Raw genomic sequence first — 18648 nt, forward strand, 5'->3', positions numbered from 1 at the left:
GTTAAAGGACACATTTATGTATTATGCCTATCATTTTCTGATCAGTTCTAATTTCTAAAAAAAGAACTAAGCAGAATCTCAACCAGCTCACCAACATACTCCCTTGCCAATGAAGCACATTTATGTTTTTTAGTTACACTAAAATGAACATGTAATGATGCCTCTATATTTACATTTGAGTTAAGTGACCTCTAAATCTCATCAACAAAATAGTTGTTAAAAAAGCAAGAATTCCATGACCAATACTCCCTCGAGCAACAATTCACTTAAAATGGATTAAGAAAGTATTTAAGAACAAACGAAGTATTCTAAGAGACATATAAAAGAAAATTACGATATATAATTCAAAAAAAATAGTGTCTAAGTATCACGATTTTTTAATAATGCTTCACCACACGAAATTCGGAAGTATGCATGCCCTGATCAATATACTATAAATTCATATAGCATGCACGAGTTCCAATAAAAATGATTCCACAACTATTGACGTACAATTGGATCTTACCTACCCCAAAGTTATATTTAAAGGGAAAAAAGAATGGGGACAGCTCAAAAGACAAAAGGTTAATTACGGTCCAGCTCGATATCTATTTTTTTGATTTGATTAATTTAAATTTGTGTCGAGAAATCTCATAAATCATCTTCGATCAACTATCCTCCTAAGATTACTACTTAATTATGAAGAGTGATAAATTGAAATAATAAACCTCTTTCAATTTATTATAAGGGACGAATAAGAAAATTTTGTTTTTTTTTAATATTACTTAATTAGTAAAAGGGAACACAAGGATACAATACAAATTGTTGAATAGGTTCATTTGCAACATAATAAAATCTTATTTATCGCCTGTAAAGTACTTTCTTCGTTTTCATTTAGTTATCATGTATTAAAAATAATTATTTCCAAATATGTGTTAATTTAGAGAATTAAGAGAGACTTAATTATGTTTTACCAAATGAAACAAAAGAAATATCGTATTATAATTTTATAATGAATATGCAAAATTTTAATCCCGATAGCTAAATGAAAATAGAAGAAATATTTGATACAATTGAAATTTGAAGTTCTGACGAGTAAATTAAGTGATTTTAGCTAAAAATTTCAAGGTTGAATTCGAAGGGATCTTTATTATGATTTCAAACTTCATTATAAATGAAGTATGTTGTTCAAATAAAAACAAGAGAGATGAACAAATTTATTATATATCTATTAAGTTCCGAACCTAATGTAACTGTCTTCGAAAAACTTTTATGTGAGAAGGATATAACATAAGTAACTTATTTTTCAATATATCAATCAAATATGATTAAATGAATTAATTAATTCGGATAAATTGAATTGAAATTAGAAAGAAATCATCAAGAATACCAAGAATAGAAAGTGAGTGGGAAGGAGAGGATGAATTAAAATTGAGAAGGAAGATATGTGTATCTTATTTAATGAGAGAAAAAATATCATTATTTACTAATTCATCTGTATAACCTCAACAAATTAGTTTAAAAAGTTGTTAAAAATTTGAATCTTTTACAGAGAATAATTTAATTACGATTAAGTGATATGTTTTCTTTACTTCCTACTTCAATTTTAGTTAAATGAGGTTAAAATTGTTAGGAAAACGCGGACAAGCACAAAAGTATATATGATCAATGTAATGGAAATAAAATAGGAAAATAACGACACTAAGAATTTTACGTGAAAATCCTTCTGAATAAGTAAAAAAACCACGGGCCAAGAGGAGCAATTGATATTACTATAGTAAGGAATTTTACATTGTGTAGTCACGAATACAACACTCAATGTGACTACTGACTACTACACACTCAAAAGGAACAACACTCTTTTGGTTTCCGTCTTACTAAAATATCGCTCACAATCTATTTTTCTTCACAGACTATTTTCTTATATAGTCTATGGAATACTTCACTTTGCTCTCAAAATGGTTTTTCTCTCTAACTTGGTGTGTTCTACAAATGAGCAAGAATGCTCTATTTATAGAAGGATAAAATCATACCTATGTCACTAATGACATATGTAAACATAGCAAAGTAAAAAATGGTTGCAAATCTTACAAATTTGCCAACTACCAAATCTATTCTTTTCAACTCCAATTACTATTCATTTTTAACAATTGCTTGTACCAATTGAATAGCTAAAGTTGACTAAAACAATGGGATGGATTCAACAAAAATGACTGATAAATTATTTTGTACATATTTACTTAAAACAATAATGTCATTACCTTATCCTTCATCCACCAACCACCACAATGTCAATCTATCATAACACTCGAAAACGTGGCATTCAAAATATCAATCGTAATATTTATATTTATGACGATTGAATACTGTTAAATTTAATAATTTTTTTATTTACTTTTAGAAATATGTAAAGAGAAAATTATAACATTTTTCTTGCAAATTCAAGTTTTTATGTTTACACATGAGCAATAATCCCAGTTTTAACTAAATAAAAATCAAAGAATCATCATATTAAGAGAATGTAAAATAGAAAATAATAATCAAAACGTACTTAAATTCTTTATTTATTATAATCCTCTCGATCTAGAGTAATAAAACACACGGCTATAAGACGCAGTCCCACTATAACTATCGTAGGTAGAGTTACACCTTAACTTCCCTCCAAATCCTCGAAGCTCGTATAAAATCCCCACTCCCCTGTTTTCTCTTTCATTTACCATTTTCCCTCTTTCTATTTGTAGAAATTTTAGTTCTTTCCATTTATTTTTCTGCCGGCGGTTTCACTTTCCGGCGACTTAGTTAGTGGTACAATGGGATCGGCATTGTTGTCGGAATTCGGTACAGAGATTGTAATTCCGATTTGCGCCGTTATCGGAATTGTGTTCTCTCTTGTACAATGGTACCTTGTCTCGCTTGTTAAACTGTCGCCTGAGCAGGGAGGTTGTTCTCCGAGAAACAACAAGAACAATGGATTCAACGAAAGTTTAGTTGAGGAAGAGGAAGGTATCAATGACCAGAACGTTGTTGTTAAGTGTGCCGAAATACAGAATGCCATCTCCGAAGGTGAAAGTTACTTTCTTTTAGATCTCTTTTATTATGGAAAGATCATGTTGTAGCCATAGTTGTGAATAGTTGCTCTTTGTGTGTTCATTTCGTCTTTTATGGAGCTCCACTTGAGCTCTTTTGGAATCAGTCTCTCTATAATGCTACTTAGTTCACATTAGTATTATGTCGTCTGTCATGCTAGTGAACAATGTTATGGCTGTATAGTTTCGTCTCTTCTTTTCATTTTGCTAAATTAATCATATCCTTTGGTTTGGCACAGAGGCTCGGCCAATTATAAAGTTGGTTGAGCATGTAGGAAATACATGCTATAGATGTTATTTCTGTTCCACTTCAGTTTGTTATCTCCAAATCTTTCAGAAAAAGGCTATCATTTGTTGGTGTGGACTTGGTGCTATTGTCTTGACATGAAATTTACATTTTTTCGTTCATTATGCTATTTATCTGCTTCTCTTAGTTGGTTCAGCCTAAGTATTGTTAAATCCTCATTTAAGGTGGCTTAAACCTTGATAGTTGGCTCAGGCTCAATGCTGCTATCTGTGTGTCCATATCACACGAGTCAATATAATGACGGAATATTGTATGATTGTAGTTAAGTATTAATGATTTGCTGGCAACTCATATTAATGATTCCCTGGCAACTCCATGTCATTACAGTTAACCACTTCAAAAACTAAAAAAAATATAAGGGCCAGTTCTTCAGATATTTATGCCCTGGTCAATAATGCTTGTCTTGATTAGGTAAACCAACGTGATAAACTGATTATCTGAGGAGAAATAATATTGTGTATTTTCATGCTAGTTCTATATGTGATGTAGCCTAGGGAGTATTCTATTCGTCATTTTCTGTCAAATCACCTTTATCATGTTTCTGATCTCAATGTCTTTCCCTTGTATCCCTTATTTTTTTCAGCAGCTTCCTTTTGTCTCCTGTTTTTCCTATTTACTCACTCATAAGCATTGGTGTAAATTAAATCATCTTGGCTAGACGTGAAATCTTTTGAGTTAGCATCTAATTCTATTATTCTAATGTAATTTGCTTATTGTGGCAGGCGCAACATCCTTCCTTTTCACTGAATATCAGTATGTGGGTATCTTCATGGTTGCTTTTGCAGTCTTGATCTTCGTGTTCCTTGGCTCTGTTGAGGGCTTCAGCACCAAGAGCCAGCCATGCACTTACAACAAGGAGAAAATGTGCAAGCCAGCCCTTGCTACGGCCATCTTCAGCACAATATCCTTCTTGCTTGGTGCTGTCACTTCAGTTGTTTCTGGTTTCCTTGGGATGAAAATAGCAACATATGCAAATGCAAGGACAACTCTGGAAGCCAGAAAAGGAGTCGGGAAAGCTTTTATTACTGCATTCAGATCTGGTGCGGTAATGGGTTTTCTCCTAGCTGCCAATGGCCTCTTGGTTCTTTATATTACAATTAATCTCTTTAAGCTATACTATGGTGATGACTGGGAGGGACTTTTTGAGGCAATTACTGGCTACGGGCTTGGTGGATCTTCCATGGCTCTTTTTGGTAGAGTTGGTGGTGGCATTTACACCAAGGCTGCCGATGTTGGTGCTGACCTTGTTGGAAAGGTTGAAAGGAACATTCCAGAAGATGATCCCAGAAATCCTGCTGTAAGCTCACGATTTCTCAGGTGTAGCTTCTGATATCCAGAAGAGAACTTATCTGATATTTACTCTATGTGTCTTTGCAGGTGATTGCTGACAATGTTGGTGATAATGTTGGGGACATTGCTGGAATGGGTTCTGATCTTTTTGGGTCATACGCGGAATCATCATGTGCTGCTCTTGTTGTGGCTTCCATCTCGTCTTTTGGAATAGATCATGATTTCACTGCAATGTGTTATCCCCTGCTCATAAGTTCTATGGGAATCCTTGTTTGTTTGATAACCACCCTTTTTGCAACTGACTTCTTCGAAATTAAGGCTGTCAAGGAAATTGAACCAGCCTTGAAGCACCAGCTTATCATCTCAACTGCTCTTATGACGGTGGGAATTGCAATTGTGACTTGGACTTGCCTTCCATCTTCCTTTACTATCTTCAATTTTGGCACACAAAAGGTTGTAAAGAACTGGTAAGTTTCAAGTTCTTTGTTTTGAAAATTTTTGCTTTTGCATTAGATACCAATTTCCAAAATTTGCTGGATCAGGGCTTGCATTTTCTAATCTGTCTTGTCAAGTAATGCATTTCAATTTCCATTTATTTTCTATGTTTTGATCTTTGTTGTTTGGTTGGCTTCTAAATTTTGCGCAGTATGGTTGTCTCTTTTCAGTAGAAAAATTATTGAACAATCAGTGTATGTTATTGTGCAGGCAACTGTTTTTATGTGTGGCTATTGGTCTTTGGGCTGGACTTATCATTGGATTTGTCACAGAGTACTATACTAGCAATGCTTACAGGTTAGTGTCTTCATACTGTGATTTTATGTACTTGTTACAGTGATGTAACTTCATCTTATGTATGTTCTCCCCTTGTTTTCTATTGCAGCCCTGTCCAAGATGTAGCTGACTCCTGCAGGACTGGAGCTGCAACCAATGTTATTTTTGGCCTTGCTCTTGGCTACAAATCTGTCATCATTCCTATCTTTGCCATTGCAGTAGCTATCTTTGTCAGTTTTACTTTTGCCGCCATGTATGGTATCGCTGTTGCTGCTCTTGGAATGTTGAGTACCATTGCTACTGGATTGGCCATTGATGCATATGGACCTATCAGTGACAATGCTGGAGGTATAGCTGAGATGGCTGGAATGAGCCACAGGATCCGTGAAAGAACTGATGCCCTTGATGCTGCTGGAAACACCACTGCTGCTATTGGCAAGGTTGTATCTTTTTTGTTTTGCTTTCCTCTCTGTGACCGTTTCTAGATCCATTTTAGACATTGCGCGCATATTTACGCAAATGCATGGCAATAGATTTGTTTAGAGATCACAATTTTGTTATAGTGATGCATTTGGTACTCTTGTTTCTTTTGGTCAATCGGATTTGAGATTTCTTTCATTTTTTTTTTGACATAGGTAACCATATCTATTTTCATATTTGCATTCTCACAATGCTAAATTTGTTCGACATTTCTCCTTTTATCTAACCTAGTATGAACTTTTTAATTCCTAGGGTTTTGCCATTGGATCCGCTGCACTTGTGTCTCTGGCCCTGTTTGGTGCTTTTGTGAGTCGGGCTTCAATTTCAACAGTCGATGTCTTGACCCCTGAGGTCTTCATTGGTTTGATTGTTGGTGCCATGCTTCCCTACTGGTTCTCTGCCATGACCATGAAGAGTGTCGGTAGTGCAGCTCTGAAGATGGTTGAGGAAGTTCGCCGACAATTTAACACCATCCCTGGTCTCATGGAAGGCCTTGCCAAGCCTGATTACGCTACTTGTGTTAAGATCTCGACTGATGCATCTATTAAAGAAATGATTCCTCCAGGTGCTCTGGTCATGCTTACGCCCCTCATAGTTGGAATTTTCTTCGGAGTGGAGACTCTTTCTGGTGTTCTTGCCGGTGCTTTGGTTTCTGGTGTTCAGGTATAATTGATTCAACCCTCTTTAACGTTGTACATTTTATTTTCTGTTCAAGCTGGTTGTTTACCTTTCCAAAACAGTTCCCTTGGAAGAACACGGTGTAAGAATCTGCTCCTATCTGTCTCATTTTGTAGATTGCAATATCTGCATCAAACACTGGTGGTGCATGGGACAATGCCAAGAAGTATATTGAGGTAAAGAAAATACATCTATGCACTGATATTTTATTTGACACTGCAAGTCTACTAACTGCCGAGTATGTGCCAGGCTGGTGCTTCGGAGCATGCAAGGACCCTTGGCCCAAAAGGTTCTGAACCACACAAAGCTGCGGTTATTGGTGACACCATTGGTGATCCTCTGAAGGATACTTCAGGTCCATCACTCAATATCCTAATCAAGCTGATGGCAGTAGAGTCACTTGTCTTTGCTCCATTCTTTGCAACACATGGCGGTATACTTTTCAAGATTTTCTAAGTAGAAAGACACTTCACCAAGTCCTATGGTATTTTCATTCTTCACCAACCCTTTTTTGCTCTAATTTCTCCAAGCATGGAATTTCTTCATTAGTTCTTAGCTAGTCACAGGTTTAGTTTGAAGATGACGATGGCGTTCACACCTAGTTAATTAATTTTCTTTGGTAGACCCAGTCTTTCAGTTGTCTGTAACCTCATTATCCATGTTTAGTACATCACTGTACGTTTACACGAAGCAAGGTTTCATTTTTATAGCTTAAATTGGTAGTTGTGGGCTTGTGTTAATATCATTGTGTCTTCTTCTCTCCGCTCATTTAGTATTTTACAATTTTCTTGTTATTTGGCCTAGTCTAAATATTTATTGGAATACTTCAAGGAATTAAATGAGCTCAAATAAAAGAGTTCCAATTTGAAATCCAAATAATCATTGGATGATTCATTTATTAGAATGATGCCTTCTCTTCCGGGCAACAACATACCCAATGAAATTCCACAAGTGAGATTTGACAAGAGTATGTATGTAGACCTTACCACTATCTCATGGAGGAGAGAGACTGTTATCTAAAGACCCTTTGCTCAAGTGCAACAATTCTCGGTATAAAGAAGAAGAGACGATGAAGAGAATATAGCAAATAACAAGGAGCAGTGCAAAAGAAGCCATAACAACAATAAAATCACGTGATAATCGAAATATCTTAAACAATATACTAGCACAGATTATTAAAAAAACACTTGCAAAAAAATAAACAACTAGTACCATCACAAACACTAGCCACACCCTAAACAAGACAACACTATACTACCTACTACTCTTCTACTCTAATACGTGTCATCCACACCCTACTATCTAAGGTCATATACTTGATATCCACACCCTACTTGATAACCTGAACCTGCATCTTGTCACCTCTCTCAAAAACTTACTCGCCCTGCAACAAAAAGAAAACAGTGGAAGACATATATAGTAGTACTAAATGTGTGCAGTGTGTAGTGCTCTCAAACCACGCTGGTAAAACTTCCAGTGAGTTTCTGCATAATCTGTCACATTCTTGTATATCCTTGGTCTGTCCATATTGACTAAGTCATCTTCTGGTCCAATTTCTTTCCCTAATTCAGGTGTGTAGAACATTGCGACAGAAATTCTATGCACCAGGCCCTTGAATATTCCATTGCTCATTACCCGTCAATTTCATTTTGGAAAATGGAATGTCTCACTACTAGTAGTACACGTGGAATCCATAGAATACATGTATATTTATAGGGAAAAAGAAAAAAAGAAACTTTTATATATAGCTACGTTGAGCCATATACTAAGCAACTGCAGGTGTGATCATGGTAGTATGGCGGGAGGGAAGGGACACAGTGGCGTGCGCAGAACTTTCAATAAGTTATATCGACGTTTGAAGAAGTGAATAAATAAACACACTAAGCTTGATAATATTGATGACTTATTTTAGTGCTTTTAAACCAAATTTTTTTGTTCTCTTTTTATAACTGAGTGTGTTTATGTATACCTCCATTTGATCACCCATGAGAACAAACAGAGCTGTAGGATCTTTTGGTACTGTATACCATTTGCCATCCTTAAGCACTTGGAGTCCTACTTCATCTTGCAAAATAATACTGTATCCTGTTCCATCAGCATGGGGTTTTAAGCCAAGAACCAGATCAGGCCTCTGACATGGTGAGTAGTAGTTAAACCGCGCATCAAATTGTGCTTGTTTTCCAAATTGTTCCAAGAAGCAATTTTCTTCCAGTTTCAGTGACTTTGCCATAGGTTTAGAGGTAATTTCTGTGACCATTTTCATTTTCTCAGAATAATCTTCTAAGACTTCTCTGCACAGCAAATGTACTCCGATGGCTACAAGTATGAGTGAATCACCATTAAAAACGAATAAGCAAAATATTCAAATTTTAGTTTATGGAGGAGCTAGCTGGAAAATAATCCAACATGCTTATGCTTGAAATCATGATGATACCATATGTCATGTCACTTCGGATTCATTGCTAATTAGCTGCTTATAGAGTCAAATATTAGCTTGCTAGGTCATTTTGTCTATAAACTATTACTACAGTACTCTAGCTATCTTATAAAGGGCAACTGATCGACTCTCCATTTACCTGAATGATATTGGGATTTGTGGCCACAGGTTATACTCTCTTCTATTTTCAGGGAATACCTCGAGGAAGAGACGATCAAACCAATCAAGAGACTGACCTTGTTCCGGAACAGGATCAGCTCCATAACCTTGAAAATCATCAACTGATTTAGCATACTTGTTCTTCTCTTCCATTGGCTGTTTGAAGAATTCCCTTGAAACTTGGCGGATTTTATCCAGAAAAGAAATTTGAATCCCATGTCCTATTCCCTGCTCATCAAATAAAACTCTCTGAATATCGAGAAAGTTGCAGAGTAGAACGTATTCAGATACAGTATTTGGAATGTCCTAAACCTGAAAACATCCCCAAGAAGATAGAGCTGATCCAAGTTTGTCCAACCCTTGTTCGCGTTCGTTATCTGATGGTGTTGAAGATGACAGGAGGTTTTGATCAATTATAGGAGAAGTATCCATTATGTCTTCTTTTTCATCATCTTCACCGCTTCTGCAAATATAAGGTCCTAGTGGCTCCTCCCCATGAAGGACCATTTCTTGAACTCTTTTTGACAGCAACACCTCTGAGAGAGGAACTGAATATGCAGCCATGCTAATTCCATAATCAAGTTACACTATCCAGTGGGTTTCCGGTAAGAAGTTAATGAATTAGACTTCAGGTTCCAGGGTGATAGCATTATATATGTAAGCATAATACATAAGCCACACTTAATACTTTGACCTTAGCTGGAGAGCTCAACTCATCTCCACTCTGCCAGTCGAACGCTCTAAACTTACAAATCATCATTTAGACATGGATTTAAGTGTCACATCAGTGTGGATGTCCACGAGACACAATGTAAATCAATTGGAGTGTTTAGTTGTCAGTTGAAACTTGAAATCAAGTTAAGATGTCTAAACGTGTGCTTCCAAGTTAAAGTGTTCACTTACGGCTGAAGCCAAATTAAAGTGTCTATGTAATACATTACATATATATGTGTGTGTTTCTTATTGTATTTTTCCCTTGGGAAGGGAAATTTGTGAGGAAAAGGAATTGTAGCCAAAATTACATACTAATAATTAAAAAGTAAACTAAATATCTATAAATATTTAATGGTGAGTCCATCTGTACAGTTATGAGTGGCCTTAAGTTTTTGAAATATCAAATGGAGTATCTATTTATGGGAAAAAGTTCAAAGAAGAATATTTGTTGATTTATTCTATTTTATTTGTCCTACCATATGATATGACAGTCGTCAATCTTCATGGACCTGTTACATCAATTGAAATAAGTCACAATTCCTGGGCTACTACTGTGATTTTTCCTTTAAATGTGCACACATCTGTGAATATTAATCTTCAAAGGCCTCATGGATTTGATATTTTAGACTTTAAATATGTATGCAGCAAATTTTATGCAATGCCTTTTGCGCCTTTTAGTTCATTTTTTCTATTGCTGAATCCTTGTCTAACTTAATGTTGGAATGCTTGAAAAAATTAAAGAGAATGAGCTCAGATATTGCAAACCAAATCATCATTGGATGATTCATTTATTAGAATGGTGCCTTCTTCTTCCGAACATGAGGTGAAAGATATGTAAAGCCAAAATTGTTGTTGTAGACTTTCTATCCATGCCCAAATAACATAAGGAAGACATACATATATAGTAGTACTAAATGTGTGCAGTGTGTAGTGCTCTCATACCACGCTGGTAAAACTTCCAGTGAGTTTCTGCATAATCTGTCACTTTCTTGTATATCCTTGGTCTATCCACATTAACTAAGTCATCTTCTGGTCCGATTTCTTTCCCTAATTCAGGTGTGTAGAACATTGCAATAGAAATTCTGTCCCTCTCTGAATTACTCACTACCCTATGCACCGGGCTCTTGAATATTCCATTGCTCATTATCTGTCAATTTCATTGTTGAAAATGGAATGTATCACTACAAGTAGTACATATGCAATCCATAGAGTACATGTATATTTATAGAGGAAAAAAAACGAACTTCTATATATGTACCTCCATTTGATCACCCATGAGAACAAGCAGAGCTGTAGGATTTCTTGGTACTGTATACCATTTTCCATCCTTGAGCACTTGGAGTCCTACTTCATCTTGTAAAATAATAGTGTATCCTGTTCCATCAGCATGGGGTTTTAAGCCAAGAACCAGATCAGGCCTCTGACATGGTGAGTAGTAGTTAAACCTTGCATGCAGTTGCGCTTTTTTTCCAAACTGTTCTAAGAAGCAAGTTTCTTCCAGTTTCAATGACTTTGCCATAGCTTTAGAGGTAATTTCCGTGACCATCTTCATTTTCTCAGAATAATCTTCCAAGACCTCTCTGTAAAACAGATGCAATCATGAGTACGTGTACGAGTGAACCAGCATTAGAACGAATAAGTAAAATACTCAAATTTTAGCTTATGGAGGTGGAAAAATGCCCAATCTGCCAAACATGCTTATGCTTAAAATTAAGATTCAACCATATGCCAAGTCATAACACTTCAGATTCATCACTAATTAGCTGCTTATGCTATTCCGTCTCCAAGTTTCCAGTATTTGTGTATAGGGCATGATTAACTGAGTGCTGAGACAGAGGAAAACAGGAACTTGCCTAAACCCTTAGCCAAAAACCAAGAAGCAAGAAAGCAGACATCTTGTAGGTGTATGCGACTTTCACCTAATTTATACGTTGACAGTGTAAAGACTTCATGCACTTTAACTTGTAGTAGTTGACCTCCGTTGTTCTCCCGGTTACTAATCAGTCTACTTTTGGGTGGTTACTTGTAGTTTTATTTTAGGTGACAATAATGTAAAATAGAGTCGAATATTAGCTTGCTAGATCATTCTCATCTATAGACTGTTACTGTAATACTCTAGCGATCTTACTAAATTGCAACTGATCAACTGGCCATTTACCTGAATGATATTGGGATTTGTGGCCAGAAGTTATACTGTCTTCCATCTTCAGGGAACACCTCGAGGAAGAGACGATCAGACCAATCAAGGGACTGACCTTGTTCTGGAATAGGATCAGCTCCATAACCTTGGAAATCAACAACTGATTTAGCATACTTGTTCTTCTCTTCCATTGGCTGTTTGAAGAATTCCCGTGAAACTTGGCGGATCTTGTCCAGTAAAGAAACTGAAATTCCGTGTCCTATTCCCTGCTCATCAAATATAACTCTTTGAATATCAAGAAAGTTGCATAGTAGAAAGAATTCAGATACAGTATTTGGAATGTCCTAAACCTGAAAACATCCCCAAGAAGATAGAGCTGACCCAAGTTTTTCCAACTCTTGTTCGCGTTTGTTATCTGATGTTGCAGAACAAGACAGGAGGTTTAGATCAATTGTAGGAATTGGAGAAGTATCCATGATGTCTTGTTTTTCATCAACATCTTCACCACTTCTGCAAATATAAGGTCCAAGTGGCTCCTCCCCGTGAAGGACCATTTCTTGAACTCGTTTTGACAGCAACTCCTCTACAGGTGGAACTGCATATGCAGCCATGCTAATTCTATGATCAAGTTACACTATCCAGTGGGTTTCCGATAAGAAGTTCAGGTTCCACAGTGATAGCATTATATGTACGCATAATACAGACACTTAAACTTGGCCTTAGTTGACAAGTAAGCACTCCATATTGTATCTCGTGGACATCTAAAATACCTCAACTCGTCCCCACTCTGTCTGTTTAACACTCCCAACTTACAAAATAATATCTTTTAAAATTTATGTGTCACATCAATATTGAATGTTCACGAGATACAATACGAATGAGTTGGAGTATCTCTTAACAGAAGATAAGGATCAAACGTAAGATTAGTTCAATACAGCTAGCAAAGACAAATGCAACTGTCCCCACATGTGGAGGCGCCTGCAGACTGCAGTCATGCACATCCAAAAACTTCCCATACTTGGTTTTCCCTCGGGAAAAGAAATTTGTGAGGATTGTGCTGTGTTGCTTGAACCATCAGAATATATTTAGCTCAAAACGAAGAAGCCAAAGACTTTTTGACATGCTGCCCTAGCTATCTATCATGCAAGCTGTGGCAGATCTAGAGCACAAACTATGGATTCGCAGAAGCACAATAGCGTTTAGGCATATAAATATGTGGACTCAGTTACTATTGTATATTGACTTTAAGTTGTTTTAGAACGCAATAACTTCAGATTCTGAATCCACAAATGCAAAGCGAGTGGTCTAAAAGTTTTCGAAATATAAAATTATCTATCTATGGGCTCTCAAAGAAGAATATTTGTTGATTTATTCTACATTTTTTGTCCCACCATATCATATGACTAACTTCATGGACCTTTACTCTTACAATTCTCAAAAGAAATCAGCAACATTGACATATGGCATAATGCGATATAAAAGAAACAAGAAAAGGATAAAATAATGCAGAGAATACTGTACAGACTCCAAATATCCATCTTCTTAGGTCTCATAAGATTTGATATTCTAGACTTGAAACATGTATGCTGCAAATTATATGCCATGTCTTACATTCAAAGAACATTGTAGAAACGATAACTTTAGGGATTACTGTGAGGTAAGTAATAGAACTACATTTATGGCAGAACTACTGAATTTGATCACAAGGAACAGAAATAAGCTAACACATTTTGCATGTTACAGTAAACAAACGAAAATTAGAATCAAATTTCTCCACGATAACCTCCAGAGCCGAAGTAGTCCCGCCTTGAATTTGCAATTTGTTGACTTCTTTGGTGGTCTAGTTTGGGACAGTCCCGGATACGATGACCAAGCCCACCACAATATGCACAACCCTTTACTCCACTTGCATCTGTGATGGCATCGACATCATCCATGGGATCATTGAGCTCTGCAAGGACTGGAGGGATTCTCTGCTTTGCTTCTTGCAGCAAGTGCTTTAGATCAAGCAGAGTAGTTTCGCTCTGGTTCTTGTTAATAAATGTGGTGGCAATTCCTGTTTTTCCACATCGTCCTGTTCGTCCAATCCTGTGCACATAGTTTTCAATTTCAGCAGGCATATCATAGTTAATCACATGTTGAATATCAGGAAAATCCAGCCCCTTTGAGGCAACGTCAGTGGCAACTAAAACATCTTTCTTGCATGCTTTGAAAGCTGCAATTGCGTATTCTCTCTCTTCTTGATCCTTGCCTCCATGAACAGCCACAGCTTCAACTCCTTTTAAGAGCAAATACTCATGGATATCATCCACATCAGCCTTATTCTCACAGAAAACCAGAACAGGAGGAGGTGTTTTTTGCAAGCATTCGAGAAGGTAAACAATCTTGGCCTCCTGCTTCACATACTCCACTTCCTGGATCACATCAAGATTGGCTGCTCCAGCTCTGCCCACATTCACAATTACTGGTTTAACAAGTGCATTTCTTGCAAAGTTTTGGATCTTTGTGGGCATTGTAGCAGAAAATAGAAGAGTTTGTCTTTGAGCTTTGAAATGATCAAACACCTCCCTAATATCATCTTCAAAACCAAGATCTACCAGTCTGTCTGCCTCATCAAGCGTCAAGTATCTGCAAGAAAGCAACAATTTGGTAAGCACTCAAAATTTTCAAATAAAAATATCTGGAAGAATCATGAAATGTTTCATAAATACAAAACAACATACGGCTGGAAAATGTAGATTAGTTGCAAACAATGTATTTTACACATAACCCCAAAGGCATCTCTCTTTTCCTCTAATATGTGAACCCAAGTAAATGTAGCAACAGGTACACACTCAATAGAAGAACATACTGTGTGGAACACTCACCAGCCGGAAACATACACATGAGTTATAATAACGAAGGCTTATGATCCCAAATGGTGGATTAATTACAACAACAATATATACCTAATGTAATCCCACAAAGTAGAGTCTAGGAAGGGTAAATACATACTACCCCTCCCTAGGTAGAGAGGCTGTTTACAATAGATCCTCCCTCATCTCAAGGAAATAAAAATCCAAATTAGTATAGAGAAAAAAATAATATAAATGAAGAAGTCATGGCAAAATACTACGTACAACCTGACAAAGCATCCTGAACAGTAGTCATAACAAGATACTAAGGACAACCTGACGAAGCATCCTGGACAGTAGTCATAACAACATAAAAAGATAATCAAAGTACAAGAAACAACAAATAATAGCCAAATTCAAAGGACAAGACTACAAGACTAATACTACAACTAACAGTACGCCTAATAGTGCAGAGGAATAATTGAGACAACTCTTAACTTTCTAACTAACCTGCTACCCTAATTCGTGCCCTCCATAACCTCCTATGGTTATTTCCAGAGTAAGCTGAAGTTGGTCATGTTCTATCTATTCACCTCTCTCCAATACTTCTTTGGCCTTGTGATGGTGGACTAATTAGAAGCCTATATAAGTAACTAGCTGATTTTGAATATACTTTTCTAAGCAACAGAACATCTTTAACTACATCAGACAGAACCAGGGCAAAAATATCACCCTGCCCCTATGTTTTTTCATCAAATACTGATTCTATTTAGCCGATGTCCCATCCAGATGAAAAGTCCCTACTTATGGGGGGTAATATCGAGTTAAAACAGAACATTTTAGAGACTCCAGATAAATTTCAACTAAAAGTGCTGATCATCACCTGCAGTTGTCAAGGTTCATTTTCTTCTTCGCTAGCAGATCTTTCAGTCTTCCAGGAGTAGCAACAACAATATGAACTCCCCTCTTCACAACATCAACCTGGGATTTCATATCAACTCCACCAATGCATAGCAAAGGCCTCAATTCCGGATAACCACTCTCCATCAGAGGTTCTATAAACTGTTCTATAACTTCATAAGTCTGTCTGGCAAGCTCTCTAGATGGACAAATAATCAAGCCAAATGGTCCTTCCCCAGGGGCAATAGGCAACATAATTTCTTCTTGCAATGCCACCATGATAAGCGGCAGCACAAAAACTAATGTCTTACCTGAACCTGTGAAAGCTATACCTATCATATCCCGACCTGATAAAATCACTGGAAGCCCCTGCACTTGGATTGGCGTTGGCTGAATAATACCCTTTGCTCTGAGTTTCTTCAGAATTGGTTCAGGGAACCTCATATCTTTGAAGTTCTTGATTGGTGGGGTAACATCATCCCCTTCCACAATGATATGCCACTGTTTTCGAATGGCATCACAAGCTTTCTTCGAGTTCCGTCTGATGGCTAAGGGTGGCTTCCACCCAGTGCGTAAAGGCTCTGTATAAGTAATTCCCTTGGCTAGTTCCCGAACAGACATCAACGTTTTCTTATCAGATAAATGCTCAATCATCTCCTTCTCTTGCTGAAACACTTGTTCAGCATGACTTATCTCAGGTTGCTCTTTCTTTAACTGAGATGCCTTCACAAGTAAACTAGGCTTCGCTTCAACAAGCTTTATTTTCTCCTCTTCTTCTTCAAATGCTTCAGATTTCCCCTTGCGCTGAAGGATCTTTTGGGCCTCAATTGCCCTGCGCTTAGCAACTGGTACATACTCAACGTAATCATCCTCCTCTTCAATCTCCTACAAGCACAACACTGAGTAAGACGAGCTAAAATACTCAGATATCACTTCTTAGTACAACACAAGAAAATAGGTACGATCCATTACACACACAGAACAGACAAGCACGAAACATTGTTCTCCAAGCTAAAAAAAAAAGTTCAATCTACCAAAGAAACAGCGTATGCGGAGGACCCAAAATCAGAATAAACTACATAGTATACTCTAATACACAATAAAATTAGCAAAACCTCATAAAACAATCAAAATCAATTTCTCAAAAAAAATCCCAAATGTTTAAAAAAAATACAACATTTCACTGAAAAATTGAGAAAGCAAGAATCCACATACCATATTTAAGTGGTCTGCCATCTGAGCAATAGCAAAAAAGTAGGTAATTGCAGAGAGACTAATCTCCGCTCGAGTAATTGCTGGGAACTAAATTCCGGCGACCACTAGTATGTTGCTGCGCTCAAGGTCCGTTGCCGTTCTGATGAAGGATGAATCAATTTCAGGTATTTATAGTATGCCACTGAATTAGGATCCAAAACATAAATAAGCCGACTTCTCCAGAAGGAGAGCAATTTTATTTGCCCCATGTTTTAATTTTGTCTTTTAATATTTTAAGAAATTAAAAAAAAAATAGCTGAAATTATTAAGGAAATCGAAAAAAAAAATGCATAATACAAATTATGTTTTATAAGAAAAAATCACAATATAGAAATTGTTCTTTTAAAAAGTCATAACTTAATTTCTAAAAAATGTATGTTAATAAAGGTATAAATTTAATATTGAAAAACTTTCGATAAGTGAAATTTAAAATTAAAAGATAATCAAATAAATATATTTATATAGCATAATATTATGTTAATTTTGAATATAAAATTACAATCTTTGATTTAAAAAAATAATATCTCTGAGTTTAATTATTTGAGGTGCGATTATATTTAGAACATAAAATTCGAGATCGTTAAGGAATCCTAATAAGGCCTAATAAAAGAGAAAATAATCCTACCACCCATTCAAGCTTTTAACTTTTATTATCCAATCTATGGCCAATGCATTAAAAATATCTCCATTTCTCAAAAACCTCACCTTTTCATCACTCTGCAGAACCCTACAGTCCGCCATATCCACATCTCCTAACCCCTCAATTACTTCCATGGAAGTAGAAGTCAAGCTACGTTTACCAGACGCTGTCACTCACCAACGTGTCTCCTCAATTCTCTCACCTTACCACCTCAAAACTCACGCCCAAGAGAACATCTTCTTTGACGGAGCCAACTCCGAACTCTCCTCCAAACTCGCCGTTCTCCGCCTCCGATTCTACGATCTCGACACCCAATGCATTATCTCCCTCAAGGCTAAACCCGTAATTTCAAACGGTATCAGTCGCATTGAAGAAGATGAAGAACCTATTGACCCTTCAATTGGCCGGGCGTGTGTTTCGGAGCCGTGGCGGTTACCTTTGATTGATTCTTCGAGGATAATGCGGAGGGTGAAAGAAGAGTATGGAATTGGGGAAAAGGGTTTGGTTTGTTTGGGCGGGTTTAGGAATGTGAGAGCGGTGTATGAGTGGAGCGGGTTGAAATTGGAGCTAGATGAAACACATTATGATTTTGGAATGAATTATGAGATTGAATGTGAGAGTAGTGATCCAGAAAAAGCTAAGGATTTGCTGGAGGAGTTTTTGAAGATTCATGGTATTGAATATTCCTACTCCAATGTTTCTAAATTTGCCATTTTTCGCTCTAGAAAATTGCCTCAGTAAGTAATAGTAGTAGTAACAATGTTGTCGCAGATTATACATTCCTTTTCAACATAGATTCTTTCCTAATTGATTATGAGTGTGGCAACTACTATCACTATACTAGTGATGTTACCAAAATTGGTTGTACTGATTATATATGGTATTAGCCTCAAATTAAAATGGCAATGTGGAATGAAGATGAATAGGGAGGATAGAAGATGATGTTTACACAACAATCGTCATTAAGAAAGAGTCTTTG

General features: G+C 36.6%; 5 protein-coding genes across 7 annotated transcripts; 2 read left to right on the plus strand and 3 right to left on the minus strand.

The window, feature by feature from the left end:
- Nucleotides 1-2683: 2683 nt before the first annotated feature.
- On the plus strand, nt 2684-7331 carry LOC101261420 (pyrophosphate-energized vacuolar membrane proton pump-like). Its single transcript, XM_004241642.5, has 8 exons — nt 2684-3042; nt 4095-4669; nt 4750-5129; nt 5368-5454; nt 5543-5873; nt 6166-6576; nt 6708-6767; nt 6841-7331. The coding sequence occupies exons 1-8, from the start codon at nt 2790-2792 to the stop codon at nt 7045-7047; spliced, it is 2304 nt and encodes a 767-aa protein (XP_004241690.1). The 5' UTR covers nt 2684-2789; the 3' UTR covers nt 7048-7331.
- A 1126-nt stretch (nt 7332-8457) lies between these two features.
- On the minus strand, nt 8458-9889 carry LOC101267819 (protein SRG1-like). 2 transcript variants are annotated; one of them, XM_026031614.2, is made up of 3 exons: nt 9500-9889; nt 9265-9415; nt 8458-8907 (listed from the first exon to the last, which is right to left on the minus strand). In XM_026031614.2, the coding sequence occupies exons 1-3, from the start codon at nt 9749-9751 to the stop codon at nt 8495-8497; spliced, it is 816 nt and encodes a 271-aa protein (XP_025887399.1). In that variant the 5' UTR covers nt 9752-9889; the 3' UTR covers nt 8458-8494. The 2 variants fall into 2 exon arrangements, with proteins under 2 accessions (XP_025887399.1, XP_025887400.1); XM_026031615.2 differs by having other exon boundaries at nt 8778-8907; nt 9168-9415.
- Nucleotides 9890-10658: 769 nt separating this feature from the next.
- On the minus strand, nt 10659-13395 carry LOC101261126 (protein SRG1-like). The gene is made up of 4 exons (XM_004241641.5): nt 12392-13395; nt 12060-12307; nt 11160-11481; nt 10659-11048 (listed from the first exon to the last, which is right to left on the minus strand). The coding sequence occupies exons 1-4, from the start codon at nt 12650-12652 to the stop codon at nt 10812-10814; spliced, it is 1068 nt and encodes a 355-aa protein (XP_004241689.1). The 5' UTR covers nt 12653-13395; the 3' UTR covers nt 10659-10811.
- Nucleotides 13396-13517: 122 nt separating this feature from the next.
- Nucleotides 13518-17358, minus strand: LOC101260827 (DEAD-box ATP-dependent RNA helicase 35). 2 transcript variants are annotated; one of them, XM_004241640.5, is made up of 3 exons: nt 16991-17358; nt 15759-16660; nt 13518-14669 (listed from the first exon to the last, which is right to left on the minus strand). In XM_004241640.5, the coding sequence occupies exons 1-3, from the start codon at nt 17009-17011 to the stop codon at nt 13805-13807; spliced, it is 1788 nt and encodes a 595-aa protein (XP_004241688.1). In that variant the 5' UTR covers nt 17012-17358; the 3' UTR covers nt 13518-13804. The 2 variants fall into 2 exon arrangements, with proteins under 2 accessions (XP_004241688.1, XP_025887398.1); XM_026031613.2 differs by having other exon boundaries at nt 15759-16674; nt 16991-17236.
- A 270-nt stretch (nt 17359-17628) lies between these two features.
- LOC101260542 (triphosphate tunnel metalloenzyme 3) lies at nt 17629-18527 on the plus strand. The gene has a single exon (XM_004241639.5). The coding sequence runs from the start codon at nt 17691-17693 to the stop codon at nt 18408-18410; it is 720 nt and encodes a 239-aa protein (XP_004241687.1). The 5' UTR covers nt 17629-17690; the 3' UTR covers nt 18411-18527.
- Nucleotides 18528-18648: the final 121 nt, after the last annotated feature.

Source organism: Solanum lycopersicum, chromosome 6 (genome assembly GCF_036512215.1).
Source record: "Solanum lycopersicum chromosome 6, SLM_r2.1".
Taxonomy (NCBI): Eukaryota; Viridiplantae; Streptophyta; class Magnoliopsida; order Solanales; family Solanaceae; genus Solanum; species Solanum lycopersicum.

What these genes read in the sequence shown, in the direction of transcription:
- LOC101261420 (XM_004241642.5), top strand. Translation starts at nt 2,790, where the DNA reads ATGGGATCGGCATTGTTGTCGGAATTCGGTACAGAGATTGTAATTCCG. An exon ending in ATGATCCCAGAAATCCTGCT is followed by an intron (nt 4,670 to 4,749) that starts GTAAGCTCACGA and finishes GTGTCTTTGCAG; the next exon opens with GTGATTGCTGACAATGTTGG. An exon ending in ATGCCAAGAAGTATATTGAG is followed by an intron (nt 6,768 to 6,840) that starts GTAAAGAAAATA and finishes AGTATGTGCCAG; the next exon opens with GCTGGTGCTTCGGAGCATGC.
- LOC101267819 (XM_026031614.2), bottom strand. Translation starts at nt 9,751, where the DNA reads ATGGCTGCATATTCAGTTCCTCTCTCAGAGGTGTTGCTGTCAAAAAGA. An exon ending in CTTCTTGGGGATGTTTTCAG is followed by an intron (nt 9,416 to 9,499) that starts GTTTAGGACATT and finishes TTTGATGAGCAG; the next exon opens with GGAATAGGACATGGGATTCA. An exon ending in TGATCCTGTTCCGGAACAAG is followed by an intron (nt 8,908 to 9,264) that starts GTCAGTCTCTTG and finishes TCATACTTGTAG; the next exon opens with CCATCGGAGTACATTTGCTG.
- LOC101261126 (XM_004241641.5), bottom strand. Translation starts at nt 12,652, where the DNA reads ATGGCTGCATATGCAGTTCCACCTGTAGAGGAGTTGCTGTCAAAACGA. An exon ending in CTTCTTGGGGATGTTTTCAG is followed by an intron (nt 12,308 to 12,391) that starts GTTTAGGACATT and finishes TTTGATGAGCAG; the next exon opens with GGAATAGGACACGGAATTTC. An exon ending in CAAATCCCAATATCATTCAG is followed by an intron (nt 11,482 to 12,059) that starts GTAAATGGCCAG and finishes TCTGTTTTACAG; the next exon opens with AGAGGTCTTGGAAGATTATT.
- LOC101260827 (XM_004241640.5), bottom strand. Translation starts at nt 17,011, where the DNA reads ATGGCAGACCACTTAAATATG. An exon ending in TGGCAGACCACTTAAATATG is followed by an intron (nt 16,661 to 16,990) that starts GTATGTGGATTC and finishes TTGTGCTTGTAG; the next exon opens with GAGATTGAAGAGGAGGATGA. An exon ending in ATGAACCTTGACAACTGCAG is followed by an intron (nt 14,670 to 15,758) that starts GTGATGATCAGC and finishes GCTTTCTTGCAG; the next exon opens with ATACTTGACGCTTGATGAGG.
- LOC101260542 (XM_004241639.5), top strand. Translation starts at nt 17,691, where the DNA reads ATGGCCAATGCATTAAAAATATCTCCATTTCTCAAAAACCTCACCTTT.